The sequence below is a fragment of the Pongo abelii genome, chromosome 7, assembly GCF_028885655.2.
Source record: "Pongo abelii isolate AG06213 chromosome 7, NHGRI_mPonAbe1-v2.0_pri, whole genome shotgun sequence".
NCBI classification, from domain to species: Eukaryota; Metazoa; Chordata; class Mammalia; order Primates; family Hominidae; genus Pongo; species Pongo abelii.
In genome coordinates, this window is record NC_071992.2 from 139,630,523 (window position 1) to 139,651,493 (window position 20,971).

Consider the following 20,971-nt stretch of genomic DNA (forward strand, 5'->3'; position numbering starts at 1 on the left):
TGGTAAAATACAAATAACAAAAAAATTGTGATCTTAGCTACATTTAGGTGTACAGCTCAGTGGTATTAAATACATTCATAATGTTGTGCAAACATCACCATCATCCATCTTCATAACTCTCTTCATCTTGTAAAACGAAAACTCTACACTCGTTAAACAACAACTCTTCATTCTACCCTCTCTCTAGCCCTTGGCCACCACTATTCTACTTTCCGTCTCTATGACTGACCACTCCAGATACCTCCTATAAGTGAAATCATGTAGGATGTGTCTTTTTGTGATTGGCTCATTTAACTTAGCAAAATGGCCCCAAAGTTTGTCCATATTGTAGCGTACGTCAGGATTTCCTTCTTTTTAATATTCACACATATATATATATACGTACACACACACACCACATTTTGCTTATCCGTTCATCTATGGATAAACACTTGGGTTGCTTCTACATTTTAGCTATTGTGACTAATGCTGCTATGAACGTAGATATACAAACATCTCTTCAAGGTCCTGCTTTCAATTCTTTTCAATGTATACCTAGAAGTGGAACTGCTGGATCATATGAGGAACTGCCATACTGTTTTTCAGTGACTGTATCATTTTACAATCCCACCAACAGTGCACAAGATTTCCAGTTTCTCCATACCTGCACCAACACTTGTAATTTTCTGTTTTTTTGTTTTTTAGATGGAGTTTCTCTCTTTCACCCAGGCTGGAGTGAAGTAGTGCAATCTCAGCTCACTGCAACCTCCACCCCCCGGGTTCAAGTGATTCTCCTGCCTCAGCCTCCTCAGTAGCTGGGATTATAGGCGCCTACCACCATGCCTGGCTAATTTTTGTATTTTTAGTAGAGATGGGGTTTCGCCACATTGGCCAGGCTGGTCTCGAACTCCTGACCTCAGGTGATCCACCCACCTTGGCCTCCCAAAGTGCTAGGATTACAGGCGTGAGCCACCATGCGTGGCCAATTTTCTGGTTTTAACGTTAGTCTTCCTCCTGGGTGTGAGATAGTATCTCATAGTTTTGATTTGCATTTCTCTAATGATTAGTGATATTGTACATCTTTTCATGTGCTTGACCATTTGTATGTCTTCTTTGGAGAAATGTCTATTCAAGTCCTTTGCCCAATTTTGAATTGAGTTTGTTGTTGTTAAGTGTTAGGAGTTTTCTTTATGTTCTGGATATTAATTCCAGGTATATGATTTGCAAATATTTTCCCCCATTCAGTGGGTTGTCTTTCTTCTCTGTTGATAGTGTCTTTTGATGCACAAAATTTTAAAAAATTCCATGAAGTCCAATTTGTCTATTTTTTTTATTATCTGTGCCTTTGGTGTCATATCCAAGAAGTCATTGCCAATTCCAATGTCATGGAAATTTTGCCATATATTTTCTTCTAAGAGTTTCATAGTTTTAGGTCTTACATTTAGGTCATTAATCCATTTTAAGTTAATTTTTGTATATGGTGCTAGGTAAGGGTCCAACTTCATTCTTTTGCATGTGGATATCCAGTTTTCCCAGCACCATTTGTTGAAAAGATTGTCCTTTCTCCATTGAATGGTCTTGGCACCCTTACCACAAATCTCTTGACCATATAAGTGAGGGTGATTTCTGGGCTCTCTATTCGATCCCATTTGTCCTTATGTCTGTCTTTATGCTAGTACCACACTGTTTTGATTACTGTGGCTTTGTAGTAAGTTTTGAAATCAGGAAGTATGAATCCTTCTGCTTTGTTCTTTTTCAATATGATTTTGGCTATTCAAGGTGTTGTGAGATTCCATATGAAATTTAGAATGGGTTTTCCTATTTTTGCAAAAAAAAAAAAAAATCCCAAAAAGTCATTGGGGTTTTAATGGGGATTACATTGAATTTGTAGATCACTTTGGGTTATGTTGACCTCATCAACAATATTAAGTCTTCTAATCCATGAACATGGGATGTGTTTCAATTTATATATGTCTTCATTAATTTCTTTCAGCAATGGTTTATAGTTTTCATTGTACAAGTCTTTCACCTCCTTGGTTCAGTTAATTATCAAATATTTTATTCTTTTTGTTGCTATTGTAAATGGAATTGTTCTTGCAATTTTCTTTTCGGATTGTTCATTGTATTTAGAAATGCAGCTGATTTTGTGTGTTGACTTGGTAACCTGCTACTTTGCTGAATTCACTTACTAGCTCTTAACAGTTTTTTCTTTGGGGGGTGTGTGTGTGTGTGTGCATGTAATCTTTTTTTCTACTTATAAGTTCTATCTACAAACAGATAGTTTTACTTCTTCCTTTCCAACATAAATGCTTTTTATTTTATTTTTTTTCCTAAACGCTCTGGCTAGAACCTCCAGTACTACATTGAATAGAAGTTGCAAAAGTGGGCTTCCTTGTCTTCTCCCTGATCTTGGAGGAAAAGCTTTCAGTCTTTCACAATTGGGTATGATGTTTGCTGTGGGTTTTTCATATATAGCTTTACGTTGAGGTAGTTTCCTGCTATTCGTAGTTTGTTGAGTGTTTTTATAATAAAAGGGTGCTAAATTTTGTCAAATGCCTTTTTACTGAATCAACTGAGATGATCATGTGTTTTTTCCCCTTCATTCTGCTAATTTAGTGTATTACATTGATTGATTTTTGTATATTGAATCATCCTTGCATTCCAGGAATACATCTTACTTAGTCATGGTGTACAATCCTTTTTTTTTTTTAATTGATATGGAGTCTCACTCTGTTGCCCAGGCTGGAGTGCAGTGGCATGATCTTGGCTTACTGCAACCTCTGCCTCCTGAGTTCAAGCAATTCTCCTGCCTCAGCCTCCCAAGTAGCTGGGATTACAGGTGACAGCCACCATGCCTGGCTAATTTTTTGTATTTTTAGTGGAGATGGGGTTTCACCATGTTGACTGGGCTGGTCTCGAACTCCTGACCACAAGTGATCCACCCACCTTGGCCTCCCAAAGTGCTAGGATTACAGGAGTGAGCCACACGCCTGGCCTACAATCCTTTTAATATGCTGCTGAATTCAGTTTGCTAGTATTTTATGGAGGATTTTTACATCAGTGTTTGTAAAGGATACTACAGAAAACTACAAATATTTGTCTGCAGTTTTCTTGTACTGTCTTTGGATTTGGTATCAGGACAATTCGGGCTACAGAATGAGTTAGAAAGTGTTCCTTCTTTAATTTTTTTTTTTTTTTTAGAAAAGTTTGAGGATTGGTATAGTTCTTTAAATGTTTGCTAGAATTCACTGGTGAAGCCATCAGTTCCAGGGTTTTTCTTTGTCAGGAAATTTTTGATTACAAATTCAATCTCTTTGTTATTGATCTATTCAGATTTTCTATTTCTCTGATTTAATTTTGGTAGGTTTTGTGTTTCTATAAATGTGTCCATTTCATCTAGAGTATCCAACTTGTTGGCATATAATTGCTCACACAGTGCTATTATAATACTTTATATTTCTGTAACATCAGTAATAATGTCCCCATTTTCATTTCTGACTTTATTTCATTTATTTATGTATTTATTTACTTATTTTTGAGATAGAGTTTCACTCTGTCTCCCGGGCTGGACTGCAGTGGTCCGATCTCATCTCAATGTTACCTCCACCTCCCAGGTTCAAGCAATTCTCCTGCCTCAGCCTCCTGAGTAGCTGGGATTACAGGTGCACACCACCACACCTGGCTAATTTTTGTATTTTTAGTAGAGACAGGGTTTCACCATGTTGGCCAGGCTGGTCTTGAACTCCTGACCTCAAGCGATCCACCTGCCTTGGTCTCCCAAAGTGGTATTACAGGCGTGAGCTACCGTGCCCAGCCTAATTTCTGACTTTAGTAACGTGTCTTCTCTTATCTTTTCCTAGTCCATCCAGCTAAAAGTTTGTTGATTGCATTGTTTCAAAGAACCAATGTTTAGTTTCATTAATTTTCTCTGTTGTTTTTCTATTCCTTATGTTGTTTTTCTCTGCTCTAATCTTTAATATTTCTTTCTTTCTGTTAGCTTTTGGTTGTTTGCTCTTCTTCTTCTAGTTCCTTAAGTTGTAAAGCTAGGTTATTGATTTGAGCTCTTTCTTGTTTTTCAGTGGAAATGTTTATAGTCATAAAGCACCCCTTAGCACTGCTTCACTGTGTCACATAAGCTTTGGTATGTTGTTTGCATCTTCACTTGTCTCTATTTTCTAATTCCTCTTATGATGTTTTCTTTGATCCATTGGTTAAGAGTGTGTTGTTTAATTTCCAGAAGTTGTGTATTTTCCAGTTTTACTTCTATTACTAATTTCTAACTTCATCCTAATGTGATTGGAGAAGATACTTCGTATCTTTTTACATGTATCGAGACTTAAATTGTGAAATATGGTGTATCCTGGAAGATGTCCCATGTTGCACTTGGGAAGAATGTGTATGCTGTTGTCGGGTAGAGCATTTTGTATATGACTCTTATATTAGTTGGTTTCTATTTCTTTACTTATCTTCTGTGTGGTTGTTCTATCCGTTATTGAGAGTGGGGTATTGAAGTCTCTAAATGTCATTGTAGAATCATCTATTTCTTTCTTCAATTCTGTCAATTTTTGCTTGATATATTCTGATGGACTGTCATTATGTGTGTGTAATGGTTATAATGTTTCTATCTTCCTGCTGTATTGAACCTTTATTAATAAAAGTCATTTTTTTGTCTACTGTAAACTTTTCTTTTTCCTTAAAGAGTCTTTTGAATAATTTACAGATTTAAGATCTTCCTATTCACCTGCTTTCCATCAGCATAGATAGCCAAAATTTAGGTATAGCTTTCATTAAAGAGAACAATTAAGTGAGAGACTAACAGACAAAAGGAGAGGACAGACAAAAGCCAGGATGGAGGTGAACAGATGGATGTAAGGAGAAACATTTATTGAATGCATTCTGTGACTTCATTTCTCGTGAACTTTTTAAAACTAAAATATATTTTGTCTTATAGTCACCCTGCTTTTCTTTTGGTTACCATTTGCATGAAATATTTTTTGCTACCCTTTCACTTTCTGTTTTTTCTTTTTCTTTTTTTTTTTTTTTTTTTTGAGACGGAGTCTCGCTCTGTCGCCCAGGCTGGAGTGCAGTGGCGCGATCTCCGCTCACTGCAACCTCCACCTCCCGGGTTCACGCCATTCTCCTGCCTCAGCCTCCCGAATAGCCAGGACTATAGGTGCCCACCACCACGCCTGGCTAATTTTTTGTATTTTTAGTAGAGACGGGGTTTCACCATGTTAGCCAAGATGCTCTCAAATTCCTGACCTCGTGATCCACCCGCCTTGGCCTCCCAAAGTGCTGGGATTACAGGCGTGAGCCACTGCGCCTGGCTACCCTTTCACTTTCAACCTATTTGTGTCTGGATCTAAAGTGAGTCTCTCATAGACAGCATATAGTTGAATCATGAGTTTTTATTCATTTTGTCAATCTCTATGTTTTGACTGGAGAGTTTAACTCATTTACCTTTAAAGTAATTACAAATAGGAAAATACTTATTTCTGTCATTTTGCTTTATTCCCCTTATATGCCTTATAGTCTTTAACCTTTCATTCCCTGCATTATTGTTTTTCTTTGTGTTTAATTGATTTTGCTGTGAAATGTTTAAATTCCTTTCCTATTTCTTTTTGTGCCTATTCTATAGAGATTTTCTTTGTGTATACCATGGTATTACCAAGTTTATAATGCTCAAATTGGAATTCATGCCATCTTAATTTCAGTAACATACCAAAACCCTCTTTTACAGCTCCATCCTCAATCCTTTAAGTTGTTCATGTCACAAAACTACATCCGTGTAAACTGTTTCTCCAAAAACATAAACAAATAATTCTTTTAAATTAATTACTTTCTTTTTTTTTTCTTGAACCTAGGAGGTGGAGGTTGCAGTGAGCCAAGATCACACCACTGCACTTGAGCCTGGGTGATGGAGTGAGACTCTGTCTCAAAAAAATAAAATAAAATAAAATAAAATTAAGTGGAGTTACAAACCAAAGTCGCAGTAACACTAGTGTTAGTACTAATAATTGTTTTGTGCTAGTGCTGCTTAACAAACCACCCAAAATGTAATGGCTTAAACAGCAAGCATGTGTTTTCCTTTTTCTTTTTTTTTGAGATGGAGTCTCGCTCTGTCACCCAGGCTGGAGTGCAGTGGTGTGATCTCAGCTCACTGCAACCTCCACTTCCCGGGTTCAAGCGATTTTCCTTCCTCAGCCTCCAAGTAGCTGGGATTACAGGCATGCACCACCATACCCAGCTAATTTTGTATTTTTAATAGAGATGGGGTTTCTCCATGTTGGTCAGGCTGGTCTCAAACTCCTGGCCTCAGGTGATTCATCTGCCTCAGCCTCCCAAAGTGCTGGGATTACAGGCGTGAGCCACTATGCCCGGCCCAGTACTAATAATTGTTTTTAAATATATATTAGTCTCTCAAATAATGTAGAAAACAAAAAGTACAGTTACAAGCCATTACTGCAATAATACTACTAGCTTTTATAATCACCCATGTATTTACCATTATTCAGTTCTTTATTTCTTCATACAAGTTCAAATTACTGTCTAGTATTTTTTGACATTTCACTCTGCAGGAGACCCTTGACTGTTCTTGCAAGGCAAGTCTAGTGGTAACATACTCCCTCAACTTCTGTTTACCTTAAAATGTCTTAATTTCTCCCTCATTTTTGAAGGACAGCTTTTGCCAGATATAAGATCTTTAGTTGACAGTTTTTTATTTGATTTTTGTTTTTTAGCATTTTAGCTAACTGCCTTTGGTATTCCAATGTTTCTGATGAGAAATTTGTTGATAATCCCACTGAGTATCCTTCGTATGTGATGAGTTGTCTCTCTCTTGCTGCTTTCAAGATTCTTTTGCTTTTCAAAAGTTTGATTATGTGTCTTGGTGTGGATCTCCTTCAGTTAATCCTACTTGGAGACTGAATTTCTTGGATGTTTATATTCATATCTTTCATCAAATTTGGGAAGTTTTCAGCCAGTATTTCTCCAAATATTTTCTCTGCTGCTTTCTTTCTTCCCCTTGTGGAACTCCCACAATGTGTATGTTAGTCTACTTTATTGTGTTCCACAGGTTCTTGATGCTCTGTTCATTTTTTTTCAATTTTTTTTTCTGTTCCTCAGACTCAGTACTTTCCATATCCTATCTTCAAGTTTGCTGATTCTTCTTCTGCAGATTTCTGTTCAACTATGCCTTTAAATCTCTTTACTAAATTTGTCATTTTAGTTATTATACTTTTCAGCTCCAGAATTTTCTGATTTAGAGTTTGTGTCTTTTTATTATTAATAGTAAATGCAATAAAATAAACAAATAGCACAGTTTTCTTTACTTTCTCCACATTTTCCTTTAGTTCTTTGAGCTCTTTAAGACAGGTTTTTTTCTTCATACTACATGCCTCTTAGTATAAGACAGTTTTTAAAAGAGTCTTCGCCTAGTTTATCTGCCATCAGGTCTTTTTCAGAAAGTTTTTATTGATTATTTTTTTTTACTTTAAATGGGCCATACTTTCCTGTTTCTTTGTAAGCCTTGTGATTTTTTTGTTGTTGTTGGAAACTGAGCATTTAAATATATTACTGTAGTAACTCTGGAAATCAGATTCTTCCCCTTCCCCAGGGCTTGCTGTTTTTGTTACTGTTTTTGCTTTTTTAAAAAAATTTTTGTCTCTGTGCCAAGAATCAGCCTGAGCTGTAAACTTAAGGTCTTCTCAGCTTTTCTGAGCCTCTCTTTGGGCATGCACAGTCACTTTCTTATTTTCCCTGTATATGCAGTTGTTGAGGCTTTTCTCTTCACTTTTTTTTTAGACAGGGTCTCTGTTACCCAGGTTTTAGTGCAGTGCCACAATCATGTCTTATTGCAGTCTCAAACTCCTGGGCTCAAGTGATCCTCCCACCTTGGTCTCTCAAGGATCTGGGTTACAGGCATGAGCCACCACATCTGACAATATATGCAGTTGTTTTTGAATGGCCTAGTCTTAATGTCCGGCTTCCAAAAGGGAAAAAGGGTGCCAGACTTCTAAATACCCCAAGAGCCACAGGAAAAAAGACTTGCAACATTGGAGGGAAGTGCAACAATGGCCATCCACCTTCATCTGTACCCCTGTAATCAGGAGGAACAATCAGAGCACAGATCCTGATATTTGGAGGACAGGGTCCTTTCTGCCCACTCTGGCTCCAACAAATTGTGTGTAAGCTGCTGCAGGAACACGTGCACAGCTGCCTGTCACAGGGCTGATTATGGGTAACTACTACTGTGCTAAAAGCTGAAATTGACTGAATTAACCACAATTTAGTGTCCAAGCCTTCCCCTGGAAGTTGCAAGCCTTGAACAGACCCTAGAATTCCAAAATAGTAACATCAGACTGATTTTGCCAGTACAATTGTCTTCTAGGTGGGGAGACAGATTCCCGGTGTTTCCCACTCCACCATCTTCCGAGAAACTTTACAGTATATGTGTTAATCAGCAGTATTTTATGCCACCTCCCCCCAACTCCAAAATGCAATAGAAAAGTAAGGGTAGGGATAACTTCTGTCCCCTCTCACCACTGCATTTAATAACCCAGTGGAATTTTTGCTTCCCATTCCTGAGACCTTGAGATCAGAGACTTTAGAATCTTATCTTAGTGCTCAAGGAAGAAGCTCTCACCAGAGAACATGATCATGGTTCCAATTGATTGGCCTCTTTTAGGTCCCCATGCCACTGAACCAACTGGCAAAGACAGCAATTACTGTACTGATCAGGGTAATTGATTCTGATTATACTAGGGGGAAATATGGAAGCCAGGAAAAGTGTTTGCAACCCAGGGAATTCATTTGGGATGCTTTTAAGTACTCGCTTTCAATAGTCTTGGTCACTGAAACACTGCAATAGACCACAAAGAATTCATATCTTGTAGGAATGAAAATATGGGTTACCCCATTAGGTAAAGAACCCTGTCCAACTGAGGTACTGATGGAAGGGAAGGGCAATAGGTAAATGGGTGGTGAAAGGCAGTTCTGATTGCCAACATAAACCTTATGAGTAGATACAGAGGTAAATACTATAGCAGCTGGTTTTTAAATGATCTTTCTTCCTCTTCCTTCAACCTCCATTACCTTACATGAGTAACACTGGTTGTGGTATCATTTTAGGTTTCAGGTGGGAATGGGTAAAATGACATAATCGCACAGTGATTCAGTATCTAATGGACGTTTTATATCCCTGATGTTAAAGACAAACTTTTCACATGGACAAAGAATAAAAGTGGATACAGGGGAGCAAAAGGGTAGACTGTGCCAATTATTTTATTTGTCCTCCATCCTTCTTCACTCTATTCCCTGCTCCAGAAAGCTGACCATATAGATTACAGCAGTGGGCTCTGTAAGTGTGGTTTTGACCGTGTTTGACTAACTGGAAACCCTAGCAAGAGCCTGAAGAGAAGAGTGAAGTCAGAGCACTTTTTCTCCTGGTTCCCTTTATGAGGTAATGTTGCCTGGGGCTGAATAGACGCTGTGACTGCAAATCACTGCTTTTCTCAAGGTGGCAGACTACACGCAACTTCCTTTGGGTTTCAGCAGCCACTCCTCATCCATTACAGCCTAGGAAAGGTAACTAGGGCCAAGTTACTACTTGACATTCTCCTACACCAATAATCTTTCCTTGAGTTATTCTATCTTCAGTATGGTGTTTCCTAATGCCCAAGTGGATCTCTGGCACAACATGTACGACAGATAGAAGGTGCAAGAATGTCCTTAAAACAGTTTACAATAATCAAAACCTGGAAAAACTCTAAATGCCCCGCAGTAAAGTGGATTGATAAACTGGTTTACTCACAAAATGGATTCTACAGCAGTCGAATGATGTACAATATGTAATCCTATAAAAATTTTAGCAATAACATTACGTGAAAAAAGGAAGCTCCAGAAGATATCACACATGTAGTAGCGTAATACCCTTTCTCTAAGGTAAAAATCTGATACTTTAAAACACACGGATGCATAAAATTACATACAATAGAAAGCAAGGAATGATGAATGATTGAGGATTATAACTATAGTGGTTGGTAATGGGTTAATGTGTCTAATAGGTGATTTGGTTAGTTCCTTTTGAGAAACAGGTTTTTATGGGCATTTATTATTTTAAAAAATAAACTTTCAAAAGGGGGGCATGCATGAATCGATGACAAGTGTGTCATAATGCATGCTGATTAATTCTGTATACTTGACATTAAATTTAAAAGTGGAAGGGACTTATACAGGAAGCTATGAGAAATTAAAAGTTCCCAATTTAGCCTGAAGAATTAGGGAGATCTTTCTGGACCATCTCTGATGCCTAAAGTAGTCAAGTGAAAGGAGAGTTGAGAGTGGGTGAGAAAAATTATTGCTGGCAGAGGATATAGCCTGAACAGAAGCCCTGAGGAGAGAAAAGGCATTTTTTTCTTTTATCATTTTTTAAAATTATACTTTAAGTTCTGGGATACATGGTGCAAGAAAAGGCATTGTTTATAAAATGGCAGTTTTGTGTTGGTAGTTGGTGTAAGGTTGTATTAGTTTTCTGTAAACGTTGTAACAAGTTACCACAATCTTGGTGGTTTAAAAAATTCTTTCACAGTTCTGGAGACAGAAATCTGAAATCAGTATCATTAGGCCAAAATCGAGGGATTGACAGGGCTGCACTACTCTGGAGGATCTAGGGAAGAATGTTGTGTGCTTCTTCAGCTTCTGGTGGTTGGCTGCTGACATTACCTTGGCTTGTGGCTGCAGGACACCAATCTCCGACTCTGTGGTTTCACAGCCTCCCTTCTGCATAAAGTCTTCCTCTGCTCTCCTTTTATAAGGATACATGTGATTGATTTGGGGCCCACAGAGGTAATCTCCAGGATAATCTCCCATTTCAAGATCTCAAAATCTAAAAGAAACCCTTCCTCCTTTTTTGTTTTGCCATATATTGTAACGTTCACAGTTTTCAGGGATTAGGACAAAGATATCTTTGGGAGTGGGGAAGGGGGTAATTTCTCATCTTACCACAAAGGTTTTGTGCGACATATGAACTGTAAAAACACTCTTCTGAGCTGGGTGCGGTGGCTCACCCCTGTAATCCCAGCACTTTAAGAGGCCGAGGTGGGTGGATCACCTGAGGTCAGGAGTTTGAGACCAGCCTCGCCAACATGGTTAAACCCTATCTCTACTAAAAATACAAAAATTAGCCAGGTGTGGTGGCACACACCTGTAATCCCAGCTACTTGAGAAGCTGAGGCAGGAAAATAGCTTGAACAGGGAGGTGAAGGTTGCAGTGAGCCAAGATTGTGCCACTGCATTTCAAAAAAACAAACTATTCTCTTCGGCCTCGACAGCATCCCTACATTACCTGAAAAATCCAGATATTTCCAATTGTAATCAACTAATAGCTGAAATTGGCAACTTTTCTCTTTTAATGTCATTGCCGAGGACCCTCTACATATATAGAGAAAATACAGAGAGTGTAAATGGTTTTAATTTTGAAGTTCAATTGATCATTTTTTGTGTTTTTTATGGATTGTGATTTTAGTATATCTAAGAACTTTTTGCCTAACTTAAGATCATGTGTCACTTCAAATATGAAGCTATAGAAAAAAGAGATTGGCTGGGCGTGGTGACTCATGCCTGTAATCTCAGCACTTTGGGAGGCCGAGGTGGGCACATCACCTGAGGTCAGGAGTTTGAGACCAGCCTGACCAACATGGAGAAATCCTGTCTCTACTAAAAATACAAAAAAATTAGCTGGGTGTGGTGGCGCATGCCTGTAATCCCAGCTACTCGGGAGGCTGAGGCAAGAGAATCACTTGAACCTGGGAGACAGAGGTTGCAGCGAGCTGAGATTGCACCATTGCACTCCAGCCTGGGCAACAAGAGCGAAACTCCGTCTCAAAAAAAAAAAAAAAAAAAGAAAAAAGAAAGTAAGAGCATGATGATTTTCTCTTATCCTCTCTTCTAAAAGTTTTATAGTTTTAGCTCTTATAGACAGGTCTCTGATCAATTTTGAGTTAATGTTTTATGTGGTGTGAGGTAAGGATCTAATTTCATCTTTTTTTTGCATGTGAATATCCAATTAATCCAGCACCATTTGTTAAAAAATAACTATTTTTTCCCAACTACCTTGGCAACTCTCTTGAAAATAAGTGAATACATAAAGACTCTCATAACTCAATAATAAGGAAACAATTAAAAAATGGTCAAAATATTCAAAAGGCCATTTCACCAAAGACGATATATGAATGGCTAATAAGTACATGAAAAATGTTCTCAACATCATTAATCATTAGAGCAATGCAGTTAACAACCATAAAGAGTACCACTTTGTACCCACCTGCATGGCTATTAAAAGCAGACAAGGCCAGGCCTGGTGGCTCATGCCTTGTAACCCCAGCACTTTGGGAGGCTGAGACAGGAGGATCACTTAAGGCAAGGAGTTCGAGACCAGCCTGACCAACATGGCAAAACCCTGTCTCTAGTAAAAATACAAAAGTTAGCTGGGCATGGTGGTGAGTGCCTGTGGTTCCAGCTACTCAGGAGGCTGAGGCAGGAGAAACGCTTGAACCCGGGAGGCAGAGGTTGCAGTGAGCTGAGATTGCGCCACTGCACTCCAGCCTGGGTGTTAGAGCAAGACTCTGTCTCACACACACACACAAAAAGGCAAACAACAAAAACAGGACAGATGATAACAAGGGTGGTACGAATGTGGACAAGGTGGAACTCTCATATAGTGCCAATGGAAATGTAAAATGGAGCAGCCTCTTCGGAGAGCAGTTTAAGATAATCATAAATTTGCCATATAATTCTGCAATTCTAGTCCCAAGTATCTATCCAAGAGAAATGAAAACATAAGTCACACAAAGACTTGCATGTAAATGTTCACAGCAGTACTATTCATATTAGCCAAAATGTGAAGCAATCCAAATGTCCATCAACTGTAGATGAATAGGCAAAAGGGGCCTATCCATCCAGTGAAATACTATCCCACAATACAACATAACAGATTACTGATACATGCTACAACACTGATGAATTTCAAAAACATTATGTTAAGTGAAAGAATCCAGATATAAAAGACTATATATTATTTCATTTACATGAACTGTCCAGAAAATGCAAATCTATAGAGACAGAAAGTAGGTTAGGGAATGCCTGGGATTGGGGGTAGGAGGCCTGACTGCAAATGGGCATGAGGAAGAGATTGCAAATCTCTCTTTTGGGGAGATGGAAATGTTCTAAAACTGATTTATGCTGATAGTTGCACAACTCTGTAAATTTACTAACAATCATTAAATTGTACTGTTAAGATCAGTGAATTTTATGATATATAAATTATACCTCAATAAAGATGTTAACAATAAATACAAAATACATATAAGAATTGGAGACAATATTTTTTATGCTTAAGGGTCTCTAAAGGCCTTGCTCAGGATCTGCTGCTTATAGTAAATGAAAGTTGAAAAAAATACATATTTATTTTATATGCTTTTACTGGTTAAGAATTACATTCCACTATCAGTAACAGAGATCCACTCAAGAATACTGAACAGCAATTCCCTAAAATTATCATGCACACACACATACACAGAGATGCTTCTTACTGTGTATATATATATATATATATGTGTGTGTGTGTGTGTGTGTGTATAGGAAGCTCAGAAGGCAGAAAGTACTCTCATCCTTGCCCTTCCAGAGAGCTTTCCTAGAAACTGTGTGCAATTCCCTATCTCATTGGCTAGAATTTAGTCACATGGCCATATTTTGCTGCAATGGATGAAACATAATTTTCCAAATGGGACTTTGTTACAAATAACGGAAGAATGTACATTAGAAGGCAAGTTGGCAATCTTTTCCTCAATGTCAGGAAGCAATCTCTTAATTACATTACTTTGAACAACAAAATACTGTGTATAAGGTGGGGAGTAGTAGGGAGAAGACACAAGTCTAAAATAAGCTCAATTAACTCTACAATGTGTACATTTACAGATCACTGATAGAACTGGCCTAAAAATAAATGGCAGAGTATAACTCCTCACTCCTTAAGAGTGGGCTGTTCATTGTGTGACTTCTTTTCAGAGTACAGTTCAAAAGAGAGAAGTATAGTTCAGAAAAGATTAATTTTTCAGTGGAGAAACCTGAGAAATACTACTTAACTTGGTGATCAAAGTCAACCAATAGTCAAAAATCACATCACTAGTAGGCAACCTTGATATGACCACTTTGCCTCTGTGATCTTCCTTTCCACAAACCCATAACCCTGGTCTGGTCATGAGAAAAACATTAGACTATTCCAAAATAGGTATCTTCCAAAATATTTGCCTGGTATCCTAAATATTGTTACTGTCATCAAAAACATCCACATCCATTGGGTTGTCTTTTTGTTGTTGAGTTTTAGGAGTTATATACATTATTTGTTGAAGCACAAAGTTTTAAAATTTTGCTTTTAAATGACGCTTTTAAATTTTGCTTTTAAATGCTTAAAATGAAGTCCAATTTATCTAATTGCCAAACTCAAGTTCATGAAAATGTCCTTGTTTTCTTCTAAGAATTTTACTTTTAGCTATTCAACTTAGGTCTTTAATCCATTTTGTTGTGTTTTTTTTTTTTTAAATCAACTTTTAAGTTCTGGGGTAAATGTGTAAGATGTGCAGGTTTGTTACACAGGTAAACGTGTGCCATGGTGGTTTGCTGCACACATCAACCCATTACCTAGGTATTAAGCCCAGCACGTATTAGCTATTCTCAGATAGGGATCTAACTTCATTCTTTCGCATGTGAATATCCAGTTGTCCCAGCACCATCTGTTGAAGAAATGGTTCTTTCCTATTGAATAGATGTGGGCACTCTTGTTGAAAATCAAGTGACCATAGATATATTGGTTTATTCCTGGACTTTCTATACCATTGACCTATATGTCTAGCCTTATGCCTGTATTATACCGCTTTAATATATGTAGCTTTGTAGTAAGTTTCAAAGTCAGGAAGTGAGTTCTCTCCTTTTTCAAGATTTTTTCGGCTATTCAGGGTACTTGCAATACATCATGATTTTTAGGATTTACTTTCCTATTTTTCAAAAAAAGGCCGTTGGGATTTTGATGGAAATTGCATTGAATCTGTAGTCGCTTTGGGGATTACTGCCATCTTACCAGTACTGTCTTCCAAACCATGAATACAGGCTGTCTTTCTGTTTATTTAGGTCTTACTTAATTTCTTTTGGCAACAGTTTGTAGTTATCAGTATGTAAGTTCTTATATATCCTTGGTTAAATTTATTCCTAGGTGTTTACTGTTTTAGATGTTATTATAAGTAAAATTGCTTTCATAATTTTCCTTTGGGACTGTTCATTGCTAGTATATAGAAATACAACTGATTTTAGTATGTTTTCTATCTTGTAACTCTGCTGTTTTTTTTTTTTTTAAAAGACAGAGTCTCACTCTGCCACCCAGGCTGAAGTACAGTAGTGCAATCTTGGCTCACTGCAGCTTTGACCTCCTGGGCTCAAGCTTTGACCTCCTGCCTCAGCCTCCCAGGGAACAGCTGGGACTACAAGTATGTGCCACCATGCCCAGCTAATGATTGTATTTTTTTGTAGAGACAAGGTTTCACCATGTTGTCCAGGCTGGCCCTAAACTCCTGAGCTCAAGTGATCCACTCACGTTGGCCTCCCAAAGTTCTGGGATTACAGGCATGCACCACCACATCCAGCCTGCTGAGTTCTTTTATTACCTCTAACAGATTTTTTGTGGATTCTTTAGGATTTCCTACATAATACAAAAATTAGCCGGGCGTGGTGGTATGTGCCTGTGGTCCCAACTACCCAAGAGGCTGAGGCGGGAGAATCGCTTGAACCTGGGAGGAAGAGGTTGTGGTGAGCCGAGATCATGCCATTGCACTCCAGCCTAGGCAACAGAGCGAGACTGTCTCAAAAAAGGATTTCCTACATATAAAATCATGTCATTTGTAAATAAAGAGAATTTCACTTTTTCCTTTCTGAGTTCCTTTTGTTTTTCTTGCCTTAACTGCACTTTTGAGCAACAAATGAGAGATAACATTCAACACTGCAATTTCAGCATGGTTTTCAAACTCTACATAGGAATGTAGACATAACACTTCTAAAATCTGTAGAAGACATTTCAGGAAGCACTTTAGTCATTGTACCTAAAATACATGTACCATATAAACATTCCAGTGTCAACAGCACTTTAAATTTGCACAGTAATATATGAAAGAACAGACTTTACACTTCTTTTGCACTGAATTATCTTTGCTATGTTTTAAAATCTTAAGAAATAGAAACAAATTTGAGACAGTTTTCACCTTTAAAATTTATTACATAAGCTATACACACAAAATGAAATCCTAGTTATAAAAGATGCATCTAGAAGAATAATTTATAATAAACCAACAAAAATGGGAATGTGTATCTCCAGGAATATAGACATATTTAAATGTTCTCAGTGACTGGCATTGCTTTATGCATTACATAAGACAGTATCTACTAATTAAGGTATTGAATTTACTGGGTTTTAGAAGGCTTTAAAAACAATATCCAGATAAATCAACAACAAAAATACAGCTCAACTTTGAACTGCATTAAAATCCAGAATCTCTCATTTTAGATGACCATTCCTTATTCCCCTCAAAAGGTTTCCAATAGAAGCTATTTCACAAACTAATTATTAGAATGTCTTCTCCCCACTCTCCCCAAAAGCAAGTATGCATGGAAGTGCATGCTTTTAACCTTAAGAAATGTATTTTTGGTATCATTAATATAAAATTATATTTATATTTATAAAATTGTATATAAAAAGTATCAATAGAATATAGCCTAAACACAATTTTAGAAAGATATCAACAGCTTGCAAATATAAAAACTTTGTGCTATTAAAAGGTATTTAACAAGGTAGTTATTAATACATTTGTTGTGTATATAATTACAAAAGTAAACCAAGAAATATTTAAAATCTTTATTAACCCAAATTAGAATTATAAAAATGTTCGTCTCAAAAACAATAACTGTGATACTCAAGTACAGAATTGTGGTGCAGCCAGAAGTTGTTCAAGAGCCCTCCCGCAAATCATGACTTGCACTCTGGCTTTTAAGTGAAGACAAGGGAATCTCAAGGCAGATTGGGAGGAGGGCATTTAGAGAAAACAAAGATGACAAAAAAGATGGGAAGGACACAATGGTTAAGTAAGTTTCTTGTCTGATACAATAAACTATTTTTAGGAAGGATAAAATTAAAAGTGCTTAATACAAACAAAATTTAACGCTGCTAATTATTCTTAAGTGCTGTAAAACATTAGTTACCAAAATAACTTTATTAAGAGTTCCAAACTTCAACTATTATTACTATTACTACAGGGTCTTGTTCTAGCAAAGTTCCAATATTTATCAGTTATCTTACACATGACATTTATCTTAATATGTACATAAATATCAGGAAAGTTTAAATACTTTTATTTTACTATTTTAATCTTTTCCTTAAAGATGCAGGGTTTCATACTACATCAATTAGGCAGACATGACAAAAATGACTTAAATAGGAACTGAATATAAAGAATACTCGATACCATGACATCATCATCTGGAACAACTGAAGTTTTCTACCTCTTGCTCCATTTTCTAGATAAAGGGGACGAAGAGCAAATAGTAAGTTTCAATATGGAATAAGCTAAAGAAACATTTCATTACTGTTTTTTTTCAGTAAACAACCTTAAGAATATTAATATTCATGTATATATTTGATAGTGAAAATAAACATTCAGTTCAATATTTAAGACTGCCACATAAACATTTTACCTGTAGGACTTTATTATTTAAATAACTTTGAAATGAGTCTGGGGTGCATTCATCTTATGTTAAATTCAAATAGTATTAATCAAGGTACTGATGTAGTTAAAGAGTTTAGTATTTTACACTTTGTAGGTATCAATATTATATATATACTACATAGTATACTTTAGTAGGTATATTAAATACTATATATATACTAATGGGTATCATTTTTATATTTTGTAGTTACCAATAATATGCATATGTAAGTAATATCTTTTTTTAAAATTTAGCACTCTCTAGTGAAATGATCTGTTATTAAAAATAATAAGGCCAGGCATGGTGGCTCCTGCCTGTTAATGCCAGCACTTTGGGAGGCTGAGGCGGGAGGACTGCTTGGAGCTAGGAATTTGGGACCATCCTAGGCAACACAGCAAAACCTCCATCTCTACAAAAAATTTAAAAATTAGCCCAGTGTGGTGGCGCTTGCCTATAATCTCAGTTACTTGAGAAGATGAGGCAGGATTGCCTGAGCTCAGGAGTTCCAGGTTATAGTGAGCTATGTTCTTGCCACTGCACTCCAGCCTGGGTGACACAGAAAGATCCTATCTCAAAAATAAATATTAATGCTCTAATTAACACTCTAATACCTACTATAAAGGAAGATTAAGTACATAAGTCTTTTTCTTTTTTTTTTTTTTCATACACAGTCTTACTCTGTCGGCCAGGCTGGAGTGCAGTAGCTTGATCTCGGCTCACTGCAACCTCTGCCTCCCGGGTTCAAGTGATTTTCATGCCTCAGCCACCCGAGTAGCTAGGACTATGGGTGCACACCACCACATCTGGCTAGTTTTTGTTGTTTTAGTAGACATGGGATTTCCCCATGTTGGCCAGGCTAGTCTTGAACTCCTGGGCTCAAGCAATCCACCCGCCTTGGCTTCCCAAAGTGCTGGGATTACAGGCATGAGCCACTGTGCCTGGCTGACAAGTCTTAAAAGAAGCTATTATTCTTCATTAATACATACACACAAAAAGGGTATTCATAGTTTATGTTCCACTATTTATTAAAGACACAAACTACTGGCTGGGTGCAGTGGCTCACGTTTGTGATTCCAGTACTTTGGGAGGCTGAGGTGGCTGAATGGCTTGAGCTCAGGAGCTCAATATCGGCGTGGGCAACATAGTGAAACCTCATCTCTACAAAAAACACAAAAATTAGCTGGGCATGATGGCAGGTGCCTGTGGTCCCAGCTACTTGGGAGGCTGAGGCAGGAGGATCACTTGAACCTGGGAGGTGGAGGTTGCAGTGAGTGAGTTGAGATGGCACCACTGCACTCCAGCCTGGGCGACAGAGACCCTGTCTCTAAATAAATAAATAAATAAACTAATTAAGTTCTAGATTGGAAAAATACTAAACTCAACCTGCATTTAGAAATAGTTCATAATCCACATATTAAAAATGATCTTTATGGAATGGGACATCAACTTTGGAAATAGAAAGATGGTCTTTAAGTTCTTACAATCAGTTTCTTCTTACACAGATTAAACAAAGCCTCAACAATCCTACATAAGTGATATATTAATGTGACCATAAAAGCATTTGTAAAAGGTTTTCACTCAAGAGTTTACCTGAATAAGTGATGTTTTATCATAGTCCTTGCGATGCTGATAAATACATTGGCTGATTACTGCATACAAATTTTCCAACTGAAATATGTTGTAGTTTCGACTTTTTTTAACAACAGTCTTCAGAAGATTCTAAAAGAAAATATGAGTGTCAATATGTGTGAGAGAGAAACTTCCTCAGACAAGATACTTAATTTAGAAGGTTTGGGGAATTATTACAAGCCTGACAGAGGGTAGACCAAGCCATCTGATGACACAGGGCAGCCTCTGGCAGTGGCTCTGACATTTAAATGTACTTAAGTCTAGCTATAATCCTGGCCTTGACCTTGAGTAACTTATATTCTAAAAACTAGAGCTGAGGGGATTGCCAATTCTAAGTCTAGCCATAAGCATCTACAAACAAAAACTAACCTCAATTTAGATTAACAGGAGAAAAGCAAAGTTTTTTTGCAGGAGATTTTATGATAGTATAAGTACATTTTAACTAATTTTATTATGTGAAACTAAAAAAGATACTACATAAATGGTGAACTACCTCACCACTTCAGGGTTCTTATATAAAAAGGATTTTCCATCTGCTAAGTGTTTTTTTCTTATGACTAAAATGGTGGACTTACTGGATTTCTGTAATTCTTCAAGTCTGGCCCTACCAGAATATGCTGCCATTACCTCATAATTAACAAAAACACATTACAGTTAAGTAAAAACCAACTAAAATGGCCATAGGTAATGGTCATAAAAACAATGTATGGGACCAATAATTTAGATCAGCAAGTTAAAAACTGCAATTTAATACATTAAATAGTCACCTCCAACTACATCCTTTATGCAAATTTTTCTATAGCAAGTATATCCTCTCATAAAAGGCCATTATTTATTGCATGCCTAATGGATATACGGTACTATTACATAGTCTATTTTGATGGGTTATATTATCAGAAAAAGTAAAAATTGAAATAGTCTCAGTAATGAATTTAATTGACTCTGAATGATATACATGTATACTGAGCAGAACAAAGCTGTAACATTTATAAAAATTAAGTGGAATAATAATTGCTACTCTTAACCCCAAACAACATAACACGGTGAACTTACACACAAGTTCCTGTTTCAGCACTAGGAATACATTTCACTGTCAAGAGATTTACATAGGCTTTCAGTTCCACACATATTTTTTAATAGAGTTTTTCAGAAAGACTACAGTTTTCTGAAACTACTCCAGGAATATTGCTGCTTCCTTCTCTAACAAGTGTAGACATCAAGTTCTTACTAGCTCTGCTACATTCAAGAGAAAGGCTCTCCTAAGTTCATTAGTACTAACAGGTTCACTTTGTACTTAAACAGGGCAGATTTCCCTCTAAAATGCCAAAACTCTTATCTGTATTACAAATAATGTATCTTTGATAGATGTATAATGTTTTCAGACTTGAAATGTGGCCAAAATAAAACAGGCAAATTGGAATTGGGATGCAAAATGTTTTTACTTTTGAAGGAAAGGGGCAAGAAATCAATCTTATTTCAAATATGTTAAGGCAACTGTAACACATCCAAGTTGTTGGTTGAGGAGATAAGACTGTTGTTTAGGTGTGTCAGGGTGTGGGGT

General features: G+C 37.0%; 1 protein-coding gene across 4 annotated transcripts in view; it reads right to left on the bottom strand.

Annotated features, from left to right (window-relative positions):
* The window catches only part of ATAD2 (ATPase family AAA domain containing 2), a 121,025-nt gene that overhangs the window by 7,618 nt on the left and 92,436 nt on the right, over positions 1 to 20,971 (bottom strand). For 2 of the 4 annotated variants that reach the window (XM_054560981.2, XM_024250666.3), the window contains 2 exons: positions 19,372 to 19,500; positions 16,920 to 17,592 (listed from right to left, as the gene is read on the bottom strand). In XM_054560981.2, coding sequence (XP_054416956.2) covers positions 17,551 to 17,592; positions 19,372 to 19,500 — 171 coding nt within the window. In that variant the 3' untranslated portion in view covers positions 16,920 to 17,550. 4 annotated transcript variants of the gene reach the window in all.